This window comes from Triturus cristatus, chromosome 8 (genome assembly GCF_964204655.1).
Source record: "Triturus cristatus chromosome 8, aTriCri1.1, whole genome shotgun sequence".
Lineage (NCBI taxonomy): Eukaryota > Metazoa > Chordata > Amphibia > Caudata > Salamandridae > Triturus > Triturus cristatus.
The window spans coordinates 1,286,643,404-1,286,661,181 of NC_140591.1; the positions used below are offsets into that span (position 1 = coordinate 1,286,643,404).

Sequence of the window (17,778 nt, forward strand, 5' to 3'; positions counted from 1 at the left end):
GAAGAGAGTTGACTAATTTGAGAATTTTCAAAGTGTCATGAATATGGCATGATTAGCTTCTTTTCTAAGGTGACCAGTAAACTATTGTGGATGTTGTGGTAAACATACTGAGTAACATCTAATAAGGAACAATGTGAGCAAGAAATTCAATGGATTTTAAAAAACTTCTAATACAAAAATCTTAAGGCACCTACTGCAGAATTTATTTTTTAAAAGGTATCCTCTGGGCAGCAATCAGTTGACTAAGATGTCATTCAAATTTGCCCATTCGAAGGAGATTACTGAAAGCCAAATTCTTGAATTTATACAACTTGAATAGCTGTTTTATGGAAGATTAAGACAAAGGAAATTGAAATAGTCTTGTGACAGACAGCACTGGAACTTAGCTACTGTCTTTAGATGAACAATACAGAAGAAATAATCAAAGTGTAAATCAAAAACCTTTCCTGGTGCATGCTTGGGTAAGGTATCAACTCTAGGACTGTTCCTCAGAGAAATTCAACCATTTTAGAAGTATTTTAGGTGTTCCAGTTGTATTTTATTATATAGTTTAACACCAAGGGTGATATAAATTGCAGACACACTGGAGCAAAGATTGCTCCAAAGACTGCTCCAAAGCACAAATGGAAAAGGTAGCCAGTTTCAATTTGTTTTTCTTTTATTGTGATCATGAGCATATTTGTTAATATCACTCCCTTTTCTGTTCTATGTCTTATTTATATAATCATTTTGTTTGTTGATAGTCATTTTCCTGCGTGTATTAATTTAATCTTGCTTTTTTGTATTGTGCAGCCATCAAAGCTGGCATTAACTTCTCCTGTGGTTCTCCTACATTTAAGCATTCTATTCAGCACTGAATACCAATTAAATTAAAGTAATAGATTTTTGCCGTGCTAATGCAATATCATGACTTTTTTGCTGCTACTGTTGGTAGATGTTTGCAAATAATGTTGGCAATGGGGTATTTAATCACGGGAACACAAAATATTACTATAAAATGATAAGTACAGTCTAGATTTCTTTCTATATGGAATGGACATAGCCTTTTGACATCCAATTGCTTTCAGGCGCAAGTTATAAAAGCAGAATTAATCGATACAGTATATCATCATGACACTATTTTTTTATCAACTGTATTGAATTAAAAAAGAATCAAAGTTAATTTGTGTATGACTACCAATGCTCTCAGCAAATAGATAACACAACGCCTTGTTCCTACTGCTTCTCCTTTTCCACTTTTCTCCCGTTCGTCTGATCAATGACACACTTGCAGCCTGCATGGTGTATTTGGTAGCATATCACTCATGATTTATATTATATTCTCCACCCTTTCTACTAGCAGATGATGTTTTAATTTTTACTAAACAAGCTAATGTATACAGGAATTCATTTAAAGTGTAATCAAGCTCAAAAACATTCTAAGGAATAAGGATTTAGTAATTAAAGCATTCCTAAAGAATCTCATCCTCAAATGTATAGTCAACATTTATCTTTTGGTACAATATCCATTGAGGATACATTATCAGAATGTAGAACTACTACAGTGAACTAGTTTTTACCAGTATATTTGCAACTTATAGGTATCATGTAAGGGTTTATCATTTAGTGTGCACGGAAAATGCATTTGTAAATAAACATGTGCTTGGAACAAGATTTTGTATGCTGCCTTTTTTAATAGTAAAACTTGAGTAATACATGGTCCCTACCTCCATCTTATAACATGATCAGCATAAATATTTAACATAAAAGGGCGTTGTTTTGAAATGCATTTGTGTTATGCTGTCATTAGTCATAAAGTGCATATTGTATCAAAGACTTGTTTTACAGAAAAATAATACAGCACCAAGAGCCAATCTAAATCACTTTTCTGTAACTATGTACCAAATCACAAAATGCTATGATTTTTATCCGTGATGCAATTCCCTCTTTTTCCTATCAAGCATAATGAAAATCATATAAATAAAACACAGGTTTATTTGAAAGATACTGCTTTAAGAAAACAATGTCTATATGTCAGACTTTTTAGGAGGCGGTTACAGAAAGGCTGATGATTACAATTATTATAACCATCTAGTAGTTTTCTTGGGCTACATAACATTTGACAAGGGCATTTTTTGAATCTAGGACAATGTGCTTGTTAGTTCTTCAACTGAGAAATGGAAGGATAGTATATTGCACCGTACATCAAAGAATTTTCCATGGCACAAAATGTAGTTTTTAAAACGAGCATGTCACTGCTAGTTACATACTCTTAATGAAATCAAAAACACATATTGATACTGGTTGACCTAAGAATAGAGAATCCATTTATGCTTGAAGGGTTTTCAGTTGTTGAAGCATAATGAAGGAATGTGCCTAACTTCCATACTCAAGAAGAGTTAAGAACAATGGTTCAAGGATGGCCCAAAAGGGTCCAATAGAAAAGGTGACCCAGGCAGGGTCACTTGTTTTTTAAGATAAGTGAAATCAATTCCGTAGGGAGCAGGAGACAAAGTACGTAAAGGGTCATGTAGGTCAAAAGATAGCAGGTATTTATTTAAACAAAGTCAATTTTAGAATGCTCACAAAATAAGAAAAGCGTGGTGTGAAATAGTGATAGTAGTTTTTAAAAAGACATCGCATTGACAACAATATAGTCGTTGAATTCCATAATTGATCTTTACAAGTTATAAAGAATTCATGTTGTGGGGTGGTCGACGGCGTTTCGAACCCAATTATTGGGGTTCATCTTCAGGACAGTGGTGAGCATGTATTTTGAAGTTAAACTGCCCGTAAAGTTCCTAGAGTCTCCAAAGTGGGAGGCAGGGGCTTCAAAGGTTAATTATTTGAAAATTACCGCATTCATCAGCCAGCCCCAACAGCTGCAGGACGTCTCTGACTGCTCGGCCTCAGGCTCCCATTCACTGCCCTGTCGCCCCTCTAAAGAAAATTACATTCTCCAGGCGGATCTATGTACTGCCAAGCTGCTTGTTTTCAAATAATTAACCTTTGAAGCCCCTGCCTCCCACTTTGGAGACTCTAGGAACTTTACGGGCAGTTTAACTTCAAAATACATGCTCACCACTGTCCTGAAGATGAACCCCAATAATTGGGTTCGAAACGCCGTCGACCACCCCACAACATGAATTCTTTATAACTTGTAAAGATCAATTATGGAATTCAACGACTATATTGTTGTCAATGCGATGTCTTTTTAAAAACTACTATCACTATTTCACACCACGCTTTTCTTATTTTGTGAGCATTCTAAAATTGACTTTGTTTAAATAAATACCTGCTATCTTTTGACCTACATGACCCTTTACGTACTTTGTCTCCTGCTCCCTACGGAATTGATTTCACTTATCTTAAAAAACAAGTGACCCTGCCTGGGTCACCTTTTCTATTGGACCCTTTTGGGCCATCCTTGAACCATTGTTCTTAACTCTTCATTATCACCCCAGGTTCACATATCGGGGTACCCTTGTCTCCTAAAACCTCACCCTAACTTCCATACTCAGACATATATGTTCCAAATGTATACTATCACATACATTTTAAAAGAAGTACCACACATTTATCCAGAAAAAAACCTCTCTACATTAAATGGGAAAGAACAGGGAGTACTAATACAATCAAAATTGTGAAGTTAAATGTTCTCTTAGAAAAGTGGAAGTTCTGTAGATTTTCAAACTGAAGCCACACTGACAAGGAAAGGATGACCGATTATATATGGCTATGTCAATGCTGAATTGAATTGTTTCTCATCTACTGCAATATGTAAATAATTTATTTGGTGATAACGTACTTTATTACGTGGCTCATCTTGACTGAATGAAACATTTGCCATCGAAACAAGCTTTTAAATTGTTGTGTATCATTTTAATCTTTGGATTGTTATTGGCAGGTGCCACAAAATATTATGGGATATATTTACTAACATATGCGGGGATGCTCACTTGATGCAACACAATTTTATGCTGCATTCATGGGCCTTTATAATGTATAGTAAATAAACGCTACATCTGCAATTCTACTTAACTATGTAGCTAAAAATCATTCTTACAACACCACTGGTACAGTGGATTGCGAAACAGGGTCTATGTAATTTTTCTATGATCCAGTGATGTGAATATTTTCACCAAAACATACTTTACTCACCATCCTACATTGAAGTGCATTTAATAGAGATGTCTCATTTGTTTATATTAGGAAGGAAATTCACAAGGTGTTCCATTGTATTCTGTATGCAGAACAGGCGGTATATTTCATTAATCATAATTTTTCTCACAAAATAGAAGTTGCTTATTTTATGGCAAGATCTGCTCTTTTGAGGAACTGGGAAAAAGTACAAATAGGACACAAGAAACCTATGATGCAAGAAGTATGTGTTTTCCAAAACTGTATGTTCAGAATATTGTGGTTATTCAAAATAAATTAAAATGTAAACTTCAAATATATAAAATCATCATTTGCAAACAATGAAATGGAAGTCACGAGGTTTCAGTTTGCTATATAAATGTACAAGAAAGTGCATTTCATCAATGAGAAGCAATTATAATGGCGTAGTCTGATATCATTTAGTTTTTCATAAAAGCTTTGCTTGACATTTTCCACAGGAAGTACAGAACAGCTCCAACATAACTTGTTTATTTGTGGAAATTTACACATTAGATGATCGCTGTGTTCACATTAGTATAATAATTGTATGGTTTATATGCCTCTCACCATGTTCCTCTTTCTGCAAAACAAGTTTGGATTTTCTAACTAGCTACTTGACATAAAACAATGATTTTCTACAAAATATCTTTCTTTTTGGCTCTTTATTGGAATGTATATCTGTACCGCTCATCAGGGAATGTATGCACATCTCTATTTTACATTATGAAGCGCATATGTGGCCAGAAAGATGATGCTTGAGCAGCTGAATTACATAATGTATGCTCAAGGCTGCTTTCACCTAGCTCACATTTGGACTTGTTTGCGGCATCCACATTTCAAATGATTTATTTGTGTCTTAACAGTGGCAGACTAGTTTAAGAACTGGAGCAATAGTGCAGCAAAGCTAAGGTCAGAATAGAAAACAAATGTAAACATTTTACTGACAACCAGTTGAGGCTTGAACTGACAAACTGTGCACAAATAAAAATTGATTAAATCAACTCCTAAGTGCCAAGTATCTTCCTTTTTGATACTTTACTCAATTATTTGTGTTTAATATGGATTTCTTCTCTAAGAGGACACTGTGAAATATGAGTCTTCTTTGTGAAAGTATACTGGTTTGTAGGTAAAATGTGCACATTGTACATTTTCCTTAACTCTCATACAATATTATCTTTAACATATTATTGCATTTTCACAAACGGCTTGTATCAAATTGCTAAACCAACATGCAGTCACATAAGCGCAGATTCATTTCTCTCCAATGTCATTGACATATCAGGGGCTTAAATGTAGATAAAGCAAATAAACACATTTTTTATACTGCCCTATCAGACTCTGTATACTGTTAAATAAACAAAAATAGCACCTTTTTGTTTTGTTTCTGATCTTAATACAACATGCTGTTCCCAGGCATTCCCAAAATATCACTGATTAGATCATTCTTCTATAAGATGTTGGATATCAAACTTTCACATTTCACAAGTAATTCTAATCTGTATATTAGGTGCAATACCTCCAAGAATGCATTAAGTTGTGATCTGTACTGGTTTTATAAACTGGCATGAGGTTCCACACCAAGATTGTTGGGATAGGAAAATGTATGTTATTCTTGTGAAAGGAAGTGGGCCTTTGGGCTTGATAGTTTGGTGTGGTGACCATTAGGAGGCAAGCTGAAATATGTGCAACAACAAATTCCACAGGAATTTTGATGGATGAGAAGGAAGAAGTTTATAATGGTAACCAGGTTACAATGTGGGATAGGAGAGGGAGCGGGCAAGGACTTTTGTCATGGAGAGAAGCTAATCGTATTGCAGGATATTCTCCATCAGTCACTGTGACATTGGTTTGTGCCTCACAAAATGCATAGACTGGAATTTAATATAAAGAATTAGTCCACACACACAGAACATGTACCATTTCTTTAACACATTTTTTTTGTTTTTTGTTTTTTGGCAAATCAACAAAAAATATAGTTCTATGACTGCCAAATAAAAAATGATAACATGATATTTTTTGCAACAATTCTTTTGGGAACATGTAATATGTGGCTGTGGCTTAAAACCTGAGGCTTTGCACTGGTTATTGACTTAAAGATTGTTCTTTAACATTGTGCTTCCATTGTATAACAAATAAAACAAAACATGAATTAGAAAAATTAGTTGCTGAACAGTGCTAGGACACGCAGACAAAAGGTACTAATACTATTTATTCATAATATTGTTTTTTGATTCATATCTAAAGGGATATAATGGCCTTCAAAAATGATTACTTGAGACTTACTTACCTACAGTCAAAAAGTTAAATATGTATCAAATAATGTTTCATTGGGTTTATTATATGCATTATATACAAGATACTGAAATGATTTGCTAATAAGCAGCATGAATTGCAGATAACACCTGGAGCTAAGTACCGAAAATAAATTATATTAAAAAATGTAAAAGCATTAATACAGATAACTATTATACCTTGTATACAAAGGCCTAGGAGCGGGCATGTGTACTTTAAAATGAAATCAGCCGTGGTTACCTAAGCCTGACTTATTTGTATAGATGCGTGATTTATTCACAACCCATACATAGTGCTAGTATTAAAGTACTGTCTTTTAAATTAGTGAATTGATACAGGAATACTACTACTGCAACTATACTTCTAGAATCTATATCACAATGTTTTCAGTTTAGATTGAATTCTAGGGCATACAGTATATTTCAAAAACAAGTGGTTTTTGAAAGGTAGACACGTATAAAATATCGTTTGTAAACTTCTAATTTTAGATCGAATATTTGATGTAGGTCTATCAGGTCTTCACCCAATAGCATTCACGGATGGCATCATAGACCTGGTATGGTACCATGTATTTTAGCATGATAAAAGAAAGATGAACTGGCACAAAAACTCAACTGCATAAACATTTGAGAGGCGACAATGAGAAAAATGACAGCTTGGTTTATAATGACTGACATTATTAAGGCTGTATATTCAAGCACTGTATGCTAAAACAGAAATGGACAGGGATTCTAGGCAGTAAGAAAAGTCCTGTATTTTGGATGGAAAATGAAATAGAGAAGTCGTTGATAGCTGATTGTTGGCACAAAATAGCCAATAAAAGCAGTGGCGTGCAGCGGAAGATGGAAGAAACCAATTTTGAAAGCTCATTGCCAGTTTTCTCCAGTTGTTAGCCTGATACATAAAATTCAGGGAATAGAGGTCTCCATCTAAATGAAATACTCCTTCTTCTCCTCTGCATTGACTTGACTGCCTTCTGCATTGATAATGGCCGTGTCAGCATCTGGTGCATCTTCTGCTCCTTTAGCTTCATTTGTTAAATACGTCCCTAAGGATTTACAAAAATGAACACCATTAGTCTATATGCTCATATACGTCTCTGTCATGCAGAAATCAATGCAGGTTGAGACATCTTACAATGAAATGTATCAACTACAGTCTAATGTTGAATACTTTTTGCCATTCTCCAATTCAATTGCAGCATCATTAAGAGAGTGACACCAGTGCCAACAAGTAATGGCACCCTCATTTGTACCAAAAGTACATGAGCATAGGAGAAAGAATTGTGAGAAACCTGAAATCCGTAAACAGATCCATGTTTCCATTTTGTCTGACCTTTGGCACTAAACTCAAACAGAAAAAACTAAATAAATCCAGGAAACTGACAATAAACGTTGTTGCATGTTATAGCTATGTTTTGACATCCTGTTAAGCACCGTAACCTATGGTGATACTAAGGCACTTATTATGAGAGGCATGGAAATGGAGTAACATTGTATTAAACTGAAATGAATTGAACTGAATTGTAAATACTGTCTCATGGCTACTTCAAGATAATAGAACATTAGCAGTGAATATTTTGCAAGACTCTTCAATAAAGAGAATCAGGAGATTTCTTCACCACATCCACCAAAATATTCTTAGGCTTAACTCACATTTCTGACAAGGCATTCTTCAGTATACATGGCTGGCACTGTCATTAAGAAGTGTTTCTGCTTTATGATGCATTTCCATGTTGTCAGAATACCCTACACCTCGCATAAATCAATGCCAGTTTCATTGACACCACTGCTATATAATAGAATGTCAACCTTCAAGAATGACTATAGATTACCAATAAAAATGTCTGCATAAGAATCTGATTTATAGCATCTTTATAGCTATTCCAATTGACAAATTCTCTAATGAAAGGATTATGCTTCAATTAGGGACACATATAATCTATCGATATGGAAAACAGAATGATAATATGATTAAAGAAAAGGTCTACCGAATTGAAAACACCCACAATGACCAACATCTTTGTAATTTTAGGCAGGGAATCCATGTCCACCTAAATGTACTTAATAAAATGTAGCAGATGAGTACATTCACATGCAAACCCCTCTTGATGTGATGGCTGAATGTACAATGGACACATATTTATTAACTTTACACTTGCATAATTTCTTCAAGCACCAAACTCTCCACCTCATTCTAAAACGGGTCTCTTGCATACAGAACCCCTGTGAGAGATCAGGACAACAACACACTTTAGAATGATTTTAAAGAAAATGGCTTCTCTTGTCTGTGGAAAAAAAGTAGGTCACTAACATTGACTCATTTTAATGAATTATTCACCATCATAATAGCCTTTTAAGCATTAGAGTTAAATTAAATTATGCAACTCATAATGCCGGGTTAATTCCAGCAGTGGTGATTGTAAGAAAGTGTATCTTTTTTAGTGCCCCCCAATTCCTTTACAGATTAAGCCAACATTTTGACTTTGTGGAATGAGACTGCCGTTCAGTCTCCCTGTGCATGTGTTCTGACTCTGCAACATGAGGAAAATGTGGCTACATGTCAGTTGGTGTGTTTAACTTTTAGGTAAGGCCACAGTAACATGGCACAGGAAATGAACCAGTTGGCTTAAAACGTAAATAGTACATCTGGGCGACTGAGTACATTTACACCCTCACATGCTTGATTCTAAAAGCATGTATTTAGGCCTATCATTGCAGATTGACTAGCTGCATTGTGAAACACTGCAGCAGCACATGTAACAGTTTCAAGTGTTTGATAAGGGACCTTTTAGTATGTTTTGTAACCCACTAGGCTGACTGCTCAAATTACAAATTGCGGACATGTAAATATTAATAGTATTATGTCTCTAAAGTGAATTGCCATAGCCTTTTTCCATGCTAATGTGTGTGTGGGTTTTTGTAAGGAGAAGGCATCAATTTATTTGTTACTCTATCACAACTCGGGTCAGGAAATTCCTATAAAATTCAATGATTTTCTAAATGTATAGCAATGTTTAATATTCAGTTGGTGTTTTCCATTGAGCTTGGTGGTAGGCACCTGAAGAGCTAACGCCCCACCCTCCTGCCACGTCAGGACACTAGGACGCAGCATTTCCGAGATTGCGCCAGATGGTGGTTTCTGGCTCCCTGTGGCTCCCAGCTTGTGCTACCCCAATGTCAGCTGTAATAAGAGGGGCCAGGAAAACCGTGGACTGAGAGTCAGATCACGCCCACAAGTGAGTCCAGAAAATATCTGATGAGTTCCTGTGGGCGTGGCTTTCCGGTTGCTCAGGAGGGCTGTGAGGAGCATGAAGCTGCTCTGTGCTATATGGAGGAGTGAGGCCTGCTTGCTCCGTGCAGCTTTTTGGGGTATCAGCGGAATCTAGACCCAGGAGGCACAAAAGATTCATTTCCATCCATGGCAGCCTCCAGGTTTCTCACCAGGGGGTATGTGTGTGCTCTCTGCTTAATTTTCAGCAAGACTGCAGCACTACCTGGTAGAGGGTCGCTGCAGAGGGCCACAACAGCACCTTCTCTTGTTTGGGGACTACTGATATACCTCAAAAAGTGGATTTTGTAGAAGAGCTAAATTAAGGAGTCCAAGAGGATTTGGGGATTTTTGGAATAATAGAAAATGCAAAGTCATCCCAAGGCCTCTGGCTATGCAATGACTCATTTTGAGATACCAACCCCAACCCAATGGGCTAAGAAAAAAGTGTGGTAAGCCACAGCACAAGCTATTTGCACTGCTTCAGCTCGTAAAAATTACACTCTCCCCGGTGATCTCAGAGACTGTGAAGAAGGTGCAAGCATTCTGAGCACCATCACCTCACGGAAAGGGGTATGGAGATAATTTCTCTGAGCCCCGGGCAGAATGATAGCAGCAAGGAATCTATATCAGTTATGCCCACTCAGATCTTAATGCAAGAATCAAGAGAACCTACCTGGGAACCAGAGATTGCTCTTTTAAAATCTTTAGAAGTTGCTCAGGAGGGCTGTGAGGAGCGTGAAGCTGTTCTGTGCTATATGGAGGAGTGAGGCCTGCTTGCTCCCTGCAGCTTTTTGGGGTATCAGCGGAATCTATGTCCAGGAGCCAGAAAAGATTAATCTCCATCCATGGCAGCCTCCAGGTTTCTCACCAGGGGGTAAGTATATGCAGTATATCCTCTGATATTTCCGCTGTAGCAGCTAAGGAGGAAAAACTTTATGAAGATGCATCATCTTTTTATGGATCAAGGAGTAGTACAGGCAATGATTGCTCAGCAGTCAAAACTGAAGGTGCTATTAAAGTGACGGCTCAATGTATTCTGTGACGTGTTGGCGGCTCAGGAACCATTACAGCAAATATCAGATAAGCCATAAGTTAGGAGTGTGTGACCAGAAACCGGACTATGGGACATTCTGGCAATCCACATCTTAGAACCATAATTATAATAGGCGATTCTCCCTCTCTCTAGGGATTGAATGTTGACTTAGGGCAGAGGTGTTTTGTATTATCTTTACAAGCATTATTGAAAGATGGATGCGCCTCAGCCATTGGAGAGTGGGGGTCTATGTCTTTAAGGGATTTCTCATTTTTTCCTTTTTTTTCCTCTGGCGTTGCGGGGGGGGGGGAGGTAGGTCCATCGATCTGGGCACAAGACTAGGGTGTCAGATTCTTTGGGGAGGGAACCATGTCAGGTGTGAGTGGGATGCAGCACCACTCACCACGGCTTAGGGGTGGGGGATTGAGGGAGGGAGAATCGGGGGTATGTGTTAGGTGGAGGGTAGGGATGAAAAGAATGATAAATCTGGATCCAGGTTTGCAATTACTTAAACAGTAAGGAAGGAAGAACAAAATGTTAGCCTTGCCTGAGGAGAGGACCAATCAGCAGTAAGGTCTTCTACTCTTTATTAGCTTACTGCAAGATAAAGGTGGGTCGACAATAGGGGAATGCATATTCTCTCTCTGTGTCAAAGGTCGCTATCTGATTGAAGCAGCTTGGGCTAGCAGGAGGGAAGCTAATATAGGCAATGTTCTTTTTTTCTCCAAGTCTATGCCCTGCAGAAATTGCATATACCTGCTTTTCGGGGAGGTTTCATAACTCCTCTCGCATAGATTTTTCAATTATTTTCAGAGCCCTTAATTATATAACTCAACAAATATTCCTAATGGGTTCTCCGATCATGCGATGATTAGTCTTGAGTTTGAAGTTATTAAATCTCCGCTGGTCCCTAGATGAAGGGTGGCTACACATTCTTAAAGAAGAGGTTAGGTAATTATTGATTGAAGACCGCACCTGAGGGTATTGTCCGGGACCGCATGCATGCATTTATGAGAGGGAGGATAATAAGCAAGGATGCAGAGAATAGACTTAAAGCACCAAAAAAAAGCAGACTTTGGAACAAAAGGTACAACAGAGATATGACAGGTTTTTGAAGAACTCATTCAGCGTTCAATGTTGCCAGACTGACAATGAGTGAAGCATACTATGTTAAATGTGCCGTACTGAGCCGGATTCACTCTAAAAAAATGTATAAAGAAAATAACTTTACTGGCACATTTTTAGCATAGAAGGCACAGGAACAAGCAGCCTAGAATGTGATGGATGCTCTGAAATGTCCAATCATTGGAATAACAAGTAGGGATTCAGAGAAGGTGGGAGAAATCATGTTAAATTGTTAGCAGATTGTGATATCTCCTCCTTAACTAGAGGAGAGGGAGCTGACATGTCTGGACCCTTCTCTAAAAAGGGATTGACAGAGGTCATTACAAATCTTCCGAACGGGAAAGCCTGTGGCCCAGATGGATTCCCGGGGGGAATCTTTTAAACTTTTTTCAGATGTTTTTGTCAACCATCTTTTATCTTTCGCTACTAGAATGCTACAGGGAGATGATATACCACCTTCTTTTTTAAAGGGAATGTTGTAAGCTTCCTGAAGAAAGACAAGGAGGCTGAAGATCCCAACTCGTACCACGCTCTCACATTATTAAATACAGATTATAAAACAGTTACAAATCTGCTTGCAAATAAAATTAACTCAATATCCGTGGGATTGATCCACTTAGATCAGAACATCTTTTTAGCAGGCAGGTAGCTATGGACAAACACCCACTATCTAGCGGAAGTTCTGTATTACTTTGCTGTGAATAATATAAAAACCCTGGTGTTTCTGCAAGATGCGGGAAAATCTTTCGACCTCGTGGTCTGGGAAACTCTATTTATCTTTACCAGGTTTGGTATTCCATCTAAGATCAAAGGGCTCATATATAATATGTATTATAAAGCTGAAGCAGGTTTTATCATCAACTCAGTAGAAATGGGGCAAATAAAGGTATTGTGTGGCACAAGGCAGGGGTGTCCATTATCCCCTATTATATTTGCCTTCTTCATTGAGCCACTAGGTAAGCAATCTGAACAAATAAGAATATCCAGCCTCCACTACCAAAATGGATATGATAAAATTATATGCTGATGTCATCATGTTAATTTTAGACAGTCAGAAGGAGACTCAAGAAAAGCTATTTGGGATTTTTACTAAATATGAGATTCTGGGAGGGTATAGAATCCATAAAAGGAAGAAAGAAATAATACTCTGTGGTTGTACTCCTGATGTTTTACTTTCAGATATGGCTGTATGTGTTAATTCCCAACCGAAGCGCTATTTAGGCATAAGGTTCTCTTTTAAGATTGAGGATTTGTGTGACCTTAATTTCTCTCCCCTTCTCACAAAGGTACAAAATGTATTCTCTCTGTGGACTTTTCTCCCTATGACTATTCTATGGAGAGTTTCCCTAATCAAAATGTCGGTCCTCCCTTTATTTAATTTCTTATTCTCGGCTATCCTGTGCGCGCTAACTACCTCATGTTTTAAAGCTGTTGAGTCCATGTTCTCATCCTTTATCTGGCAACAAAATCACCCAGAATTGCACTAAGCACTTTATATGAACCACAGGAGAACGGAGGGTGGGCTCTCCCCAATCTCAGAGATTACTATTCTGCCTATTTTGCACAATACATGTCTAGGTTTAATACAAAGATACTCAGGGGTCTTTTTATAAATAACTTTATGCAGTTGATTTTTAAAGAGCTATTATTCTAAACTACCTAAAAGAGTATGGTATAAGAGCTTGAAGTGGCTGTTTCGGAAGCGTGGGGATCTCTATAGGAGATACTCCATTCCCCAGATCAATGTGCCGACACCCTTGGCTGCTGTTGATATAGGTTCGGGGGGAAGCTTTCACCCAAAACTGTTCAAAAGTGGGGTAAAGCAGGATATTGGAAAATATTGGACTTCCTTATGGGAGATAGATGGCAAAACTTAGTGAAAGTAAGACAGCGTATACAGGATTACTTTTTCCTCTCCGGCTCATTTAGAATACTCAATAAAATTTTGCCGGATTTGGATCTTGCCCCGATCCTTAGCAGGATTGGCGATGGGATATTGATGGAGATGGTGCAGACGTAGGAGCAAATCGGGTCCAGGAGGCTTCTAGTGGTGTGAGTGGGTTCAGTTACGTGCTGAATGAGAGTAAGGTTTTCAAGAAGAGCTGTGGGGTTCTGGTAAGTGTGGTCTTCCAGGTGAAAGTGAAGGTCCCCGAGGTGGATGAAGGTGTTGGAGTCAAGGGTCAGGAGTGCGTTGAAGTCCTGAACATCCTTTTGAAGTTCGTGCAAATTGTTGGTGGTCTGCATACAAGGGTTCTGCTAAGCAATAGGTTGTCTGTGATGTGTAGCTTAAATGTGAGGTGTTCCAAGTAGCATGTGTGTATGTCCTTGGATGTTGTGTAGCAGATTGTGTCCCTCAAAATGAGGGCCACACTGCTTCCTGCCTTTTGCTGCCAGTCCTGCCTAATGATCTTGTATCCATTGGGGTGGTTGTGAGTGATGTCCAGTGCGGAGGCTAGGTTCAGCCAGGTTTCTGTGAGCATTAGCATGTTCACAGTGTGGCTGTGTATCAGTTTACCTATTGTCTATAGCATGTTTCGTGAGTGAACAGGTGTTGAGGTGTATGTATGAGAGTTCAGAGTGATGTATGTGCATGGTGGCTGGTCTGTGTTGGTGTGAAGGAGTGGTGTATTGGGTGCTGATGGTGCAGGAGTGGTGAGTGGTGGATGTGGGAAGGAGCATAACAACTTGCAGGAGGTGCAGGAGAATCCTCCTTATGTTTTGTGTGGTGTGGTGCGGGTAAGGGAAGGACCGTGGTTCCTGGTCAGATAGGTCCCGGATGGGCGCAGTCAGGCTCGCGTTTAGCACACCAGTGGCTGGTCTGCTGAGCAAATCCATGCTGTGGCCACCACTTAGCAGGTCCTTGGAGGGGGAGGAGAACAGGGGCAGGGCTGGGAGAGGCAGGTGAGTGGGAAATGGCAGAGCATGGAAAATGATAAGGAGTGTGCTGGGAAGCAAGGGCACAAAAAATAGCTCAAGGAAAGGCCTTGTCTGGTCACAAGCCAAGGCACAGGTAAGCTGTAGAAGGACTAGGAGGGAACTGCTTAATGGCGGTCTGCACTGCATCTGCTATTAAGTAGGGGCTGATGGGTGGGGGAGGGCAGAGTGCCATCATCTGGGAAGGGCATGGGAAGCAGGAGAGCTGGAAACTGGAGATTAGGAACATTGTGGAAGGAGGTAAGAATCATACAGGTGGGCGGGGAGCAGGAAAAGAGCGAGAAACAGCCCCAGAAGGGGAAGATCACTGAAAAGAGAAAAAGCGGGCAGAAAGACAAAATAGAAAGGCAAAACAGCAGTAAAGGCAGTGAGCAATGGGCAAGAGGCAGTGAGTGAGCAGAGTCAAACAGTGGCAGAAAGGTCTGAAATAGAGGCAAACCCAAGATAAAAAGGCAAACCGAGATGCAGATGATAATGAAAAATGGCAAACACAAAATAGAGGAAAAACAAAGAGAAAAATGCAAAAATAGATGTAGTTGATAGGGAAAATGTCAACAATATAATAGAGGCAAAAACAGATGTACAGTACATATCATGTGAAAATTAAGAGTATATAATCATTAGTACAGATAGTAGAGAAGATGAAAACAAATCCAGGATCCTTTGGAAAGGATAGCCATAGTATGGATAGCTCATGCACCCTCGATAGGATGGCAGCCATCTAGTAATATGATGGTCACAATCCAGGCCTTCATGAATGCAACTCTTCCATATAATAATTGCTACCTGACATAGAAAAGCACCTGCTGATTTTACACAGACAGACTGAACAGTTTGTTGCAATAGGATGGCTTCACTAAGGCATACATTGCAGCAAAGCACGTTGAGCTGCCCACTGGCATAAGTTTGCTGTATCCTTTTATATTATGAACACATCCATTTGCATTGTAAATTATCATAGGCACATTTTCAACAAAAGATTTAAAGATCTGTGATATTATTTCCATTGATGTATTATGTATCAAAGCGTGTGAGGAACACTTCTGCTTCCCGCGTGATGACATTTTGGCACTGACTGACTGCTTTGTTTAGGGTTGCCTGGAAATTTTACATCTTTTACATGGAGAGGTTTAGTCTTAAGGGATATATATTGATTATGTTACAATCTGATCATGGTCTTAATGGTTATAGTGCTGTAATTGGCAGCATGAATGAGAGGACATGGTGCAGGAGATGCAAATGTTGATGGAAGGAGATTGTCTGAATATGGGTTTAGCTTGAAGCCCAAAGCACTATGGCTAAGGGACATTACTTATGCCTTGGAAATGTTAACTTCCAGGAATCGTTGGTCATAACGACCCGATTCAAAAAAGGTGAACATACACTTTTACGTAAGTTTATGTTTGTTTGCTGTTCACAAAGGTATTTTACTAGTAATATCTGCAAGACTGCGGAGGCTTTGCACATAAAAAACATAGTACTGTCCAACCTTTTTTCGGTGCGGAGACTCAGAAGTCGTAAAGATCCTACTCACAAAACCTTAAGTGAATAACAAACAATCATAAACTTAAAGAAATGTGTAAGTTTACATTTGTGAATCAGACCCTTAGTGTGAAATGTGGTTTGCCTGTATAGTAGCTTATGTTACTTTTTTATGCAAGGGCATACTTTACATGGAAAATCTTGCAACATATCAGGGGCCGTAATATGAAAGTGCCCTGGGGGCTCAATGGGTGCTTGCACCCGCTTTGCACACCTCCGGGCACTTTGGTATTACATAACGGGTTGCAGACGCTTGTGCAGCACCTTCTGTAATACAGATAGCACTGGTGCACTTAACACTATCGACAAAAGTCGTTCCCTCATTTGCATGGAGGTATTGCCTCAGCGCCCACTCCATATTTCAGACAAGGGCGCAGAGGCAAAGAAGGTCGCTGAAGGTGCTCTGACAGTTTGCCACCCCCTGAGAGCAGCCCTCTGGAGGGGGATAAGGGGGTCCTATGGACTGCCTGGACATCCCCTTGTAGGCGGGTGCAGTCACTCACTGCAAGAGGATCTCTAATTCCCCTTCAAAGTGCAGTCGGGTTGCCACCTGCACTGTGAAAACATGGAGCAGCTTCAATGCAGCCGCTCTGTTTTTCACAGGAATGCACTGCTCTGGGGGCAGCGCAAGTTTGTGGCTGCCCTGGGGGCAGCACATTGATAGTAATACGGTTCAATTTCATTGTTTGCGCAGGGGGCACATTTTAAAAGGTGCACCCAGCGCAAACAATGAAAATGCGCCTTTAGTGTTATAAGGCCCCGCAAGGAGATTGGCTTGAGCAGAAAATGGCACTGATAAACAGTATTCTACAGACAAAAAATAAAAGAATTGCATAACACATTAAAAAAAATCAAGACATTTCTCATATTTCCGCTGAATTTGTGTAATTTCACATATTTTGGCAGTATAATACAATTTCACACCGACCTACATCGAAGTTTTTGTAGTTTGTACAACTCCTACTGGCAGGTTCCTTTTCTGACTTCGGGCCCGATTCACAGAACTAACTTAAGACAAAATCCTAAACTTACTACCATTTTGGTATTCACAGAAGGCACTTACTCATTTCGGTATTCACTGAAGTTAGGAGTCCTAACTTTAGGACTCCTAAATGCCTTCTGTGAATACCGAAAGTCTTAAAATTAGGATTTTTCTCAGTTTCGTAGTAGTATAGTTAGGAGTCCTAACTTTAGGACTCCTAAATGCCTTCTGTGAATACCGAAAGTCTTAAAATTAGGATTTTTCTCAATTTAGTAGTCCTAAATTTAGGACTCCTAACTTTAGGACTCCTAAATGCCTTCTGTGAATACCGAAAGTCTTAAAATTAGGATTTTTCTCAGTTTAGTAGTAGTATAGTTAGGACTCCTAACTTTAGGACTCCTAAATGCCTTCTGTGAATACCGAAAGTCTTAAAATTAGGATTTTTCTCAATTTAGTA

The 17,778-nt window shown here is 38.9% G+C and overlaps 1 protein-coding gene across 3 annotated transcripts in view; it reads right to left on the minus strand.

The window, feature by feature from the left end:
* Window positions 1-3,403: 3,403 nt before the first annotated feature.
* The window catches only part of CADM2 (cell adhesion molecule 2), a 1,670,972-nt gene continuing 1,656,597 nt past the window's right edge, over window positions 3,404-17,778 (minus strand). For all 3 annotated transcript variants that reach the window (XM_085623020.1, XM_085623021.1, XM_085623019.1), the window contains one exon: window positions 3,404-7,480. In XM_085623020.1, coding sequence (XP_085479146.1) covers window positions 7,362-7,480 — 119 coding nt within the window. In that variant the 3' untranslated portion in view covers window positions 3,404-7,361. The remainder of the gene's footprint in view (window positions 7,481-17,778) is intronic.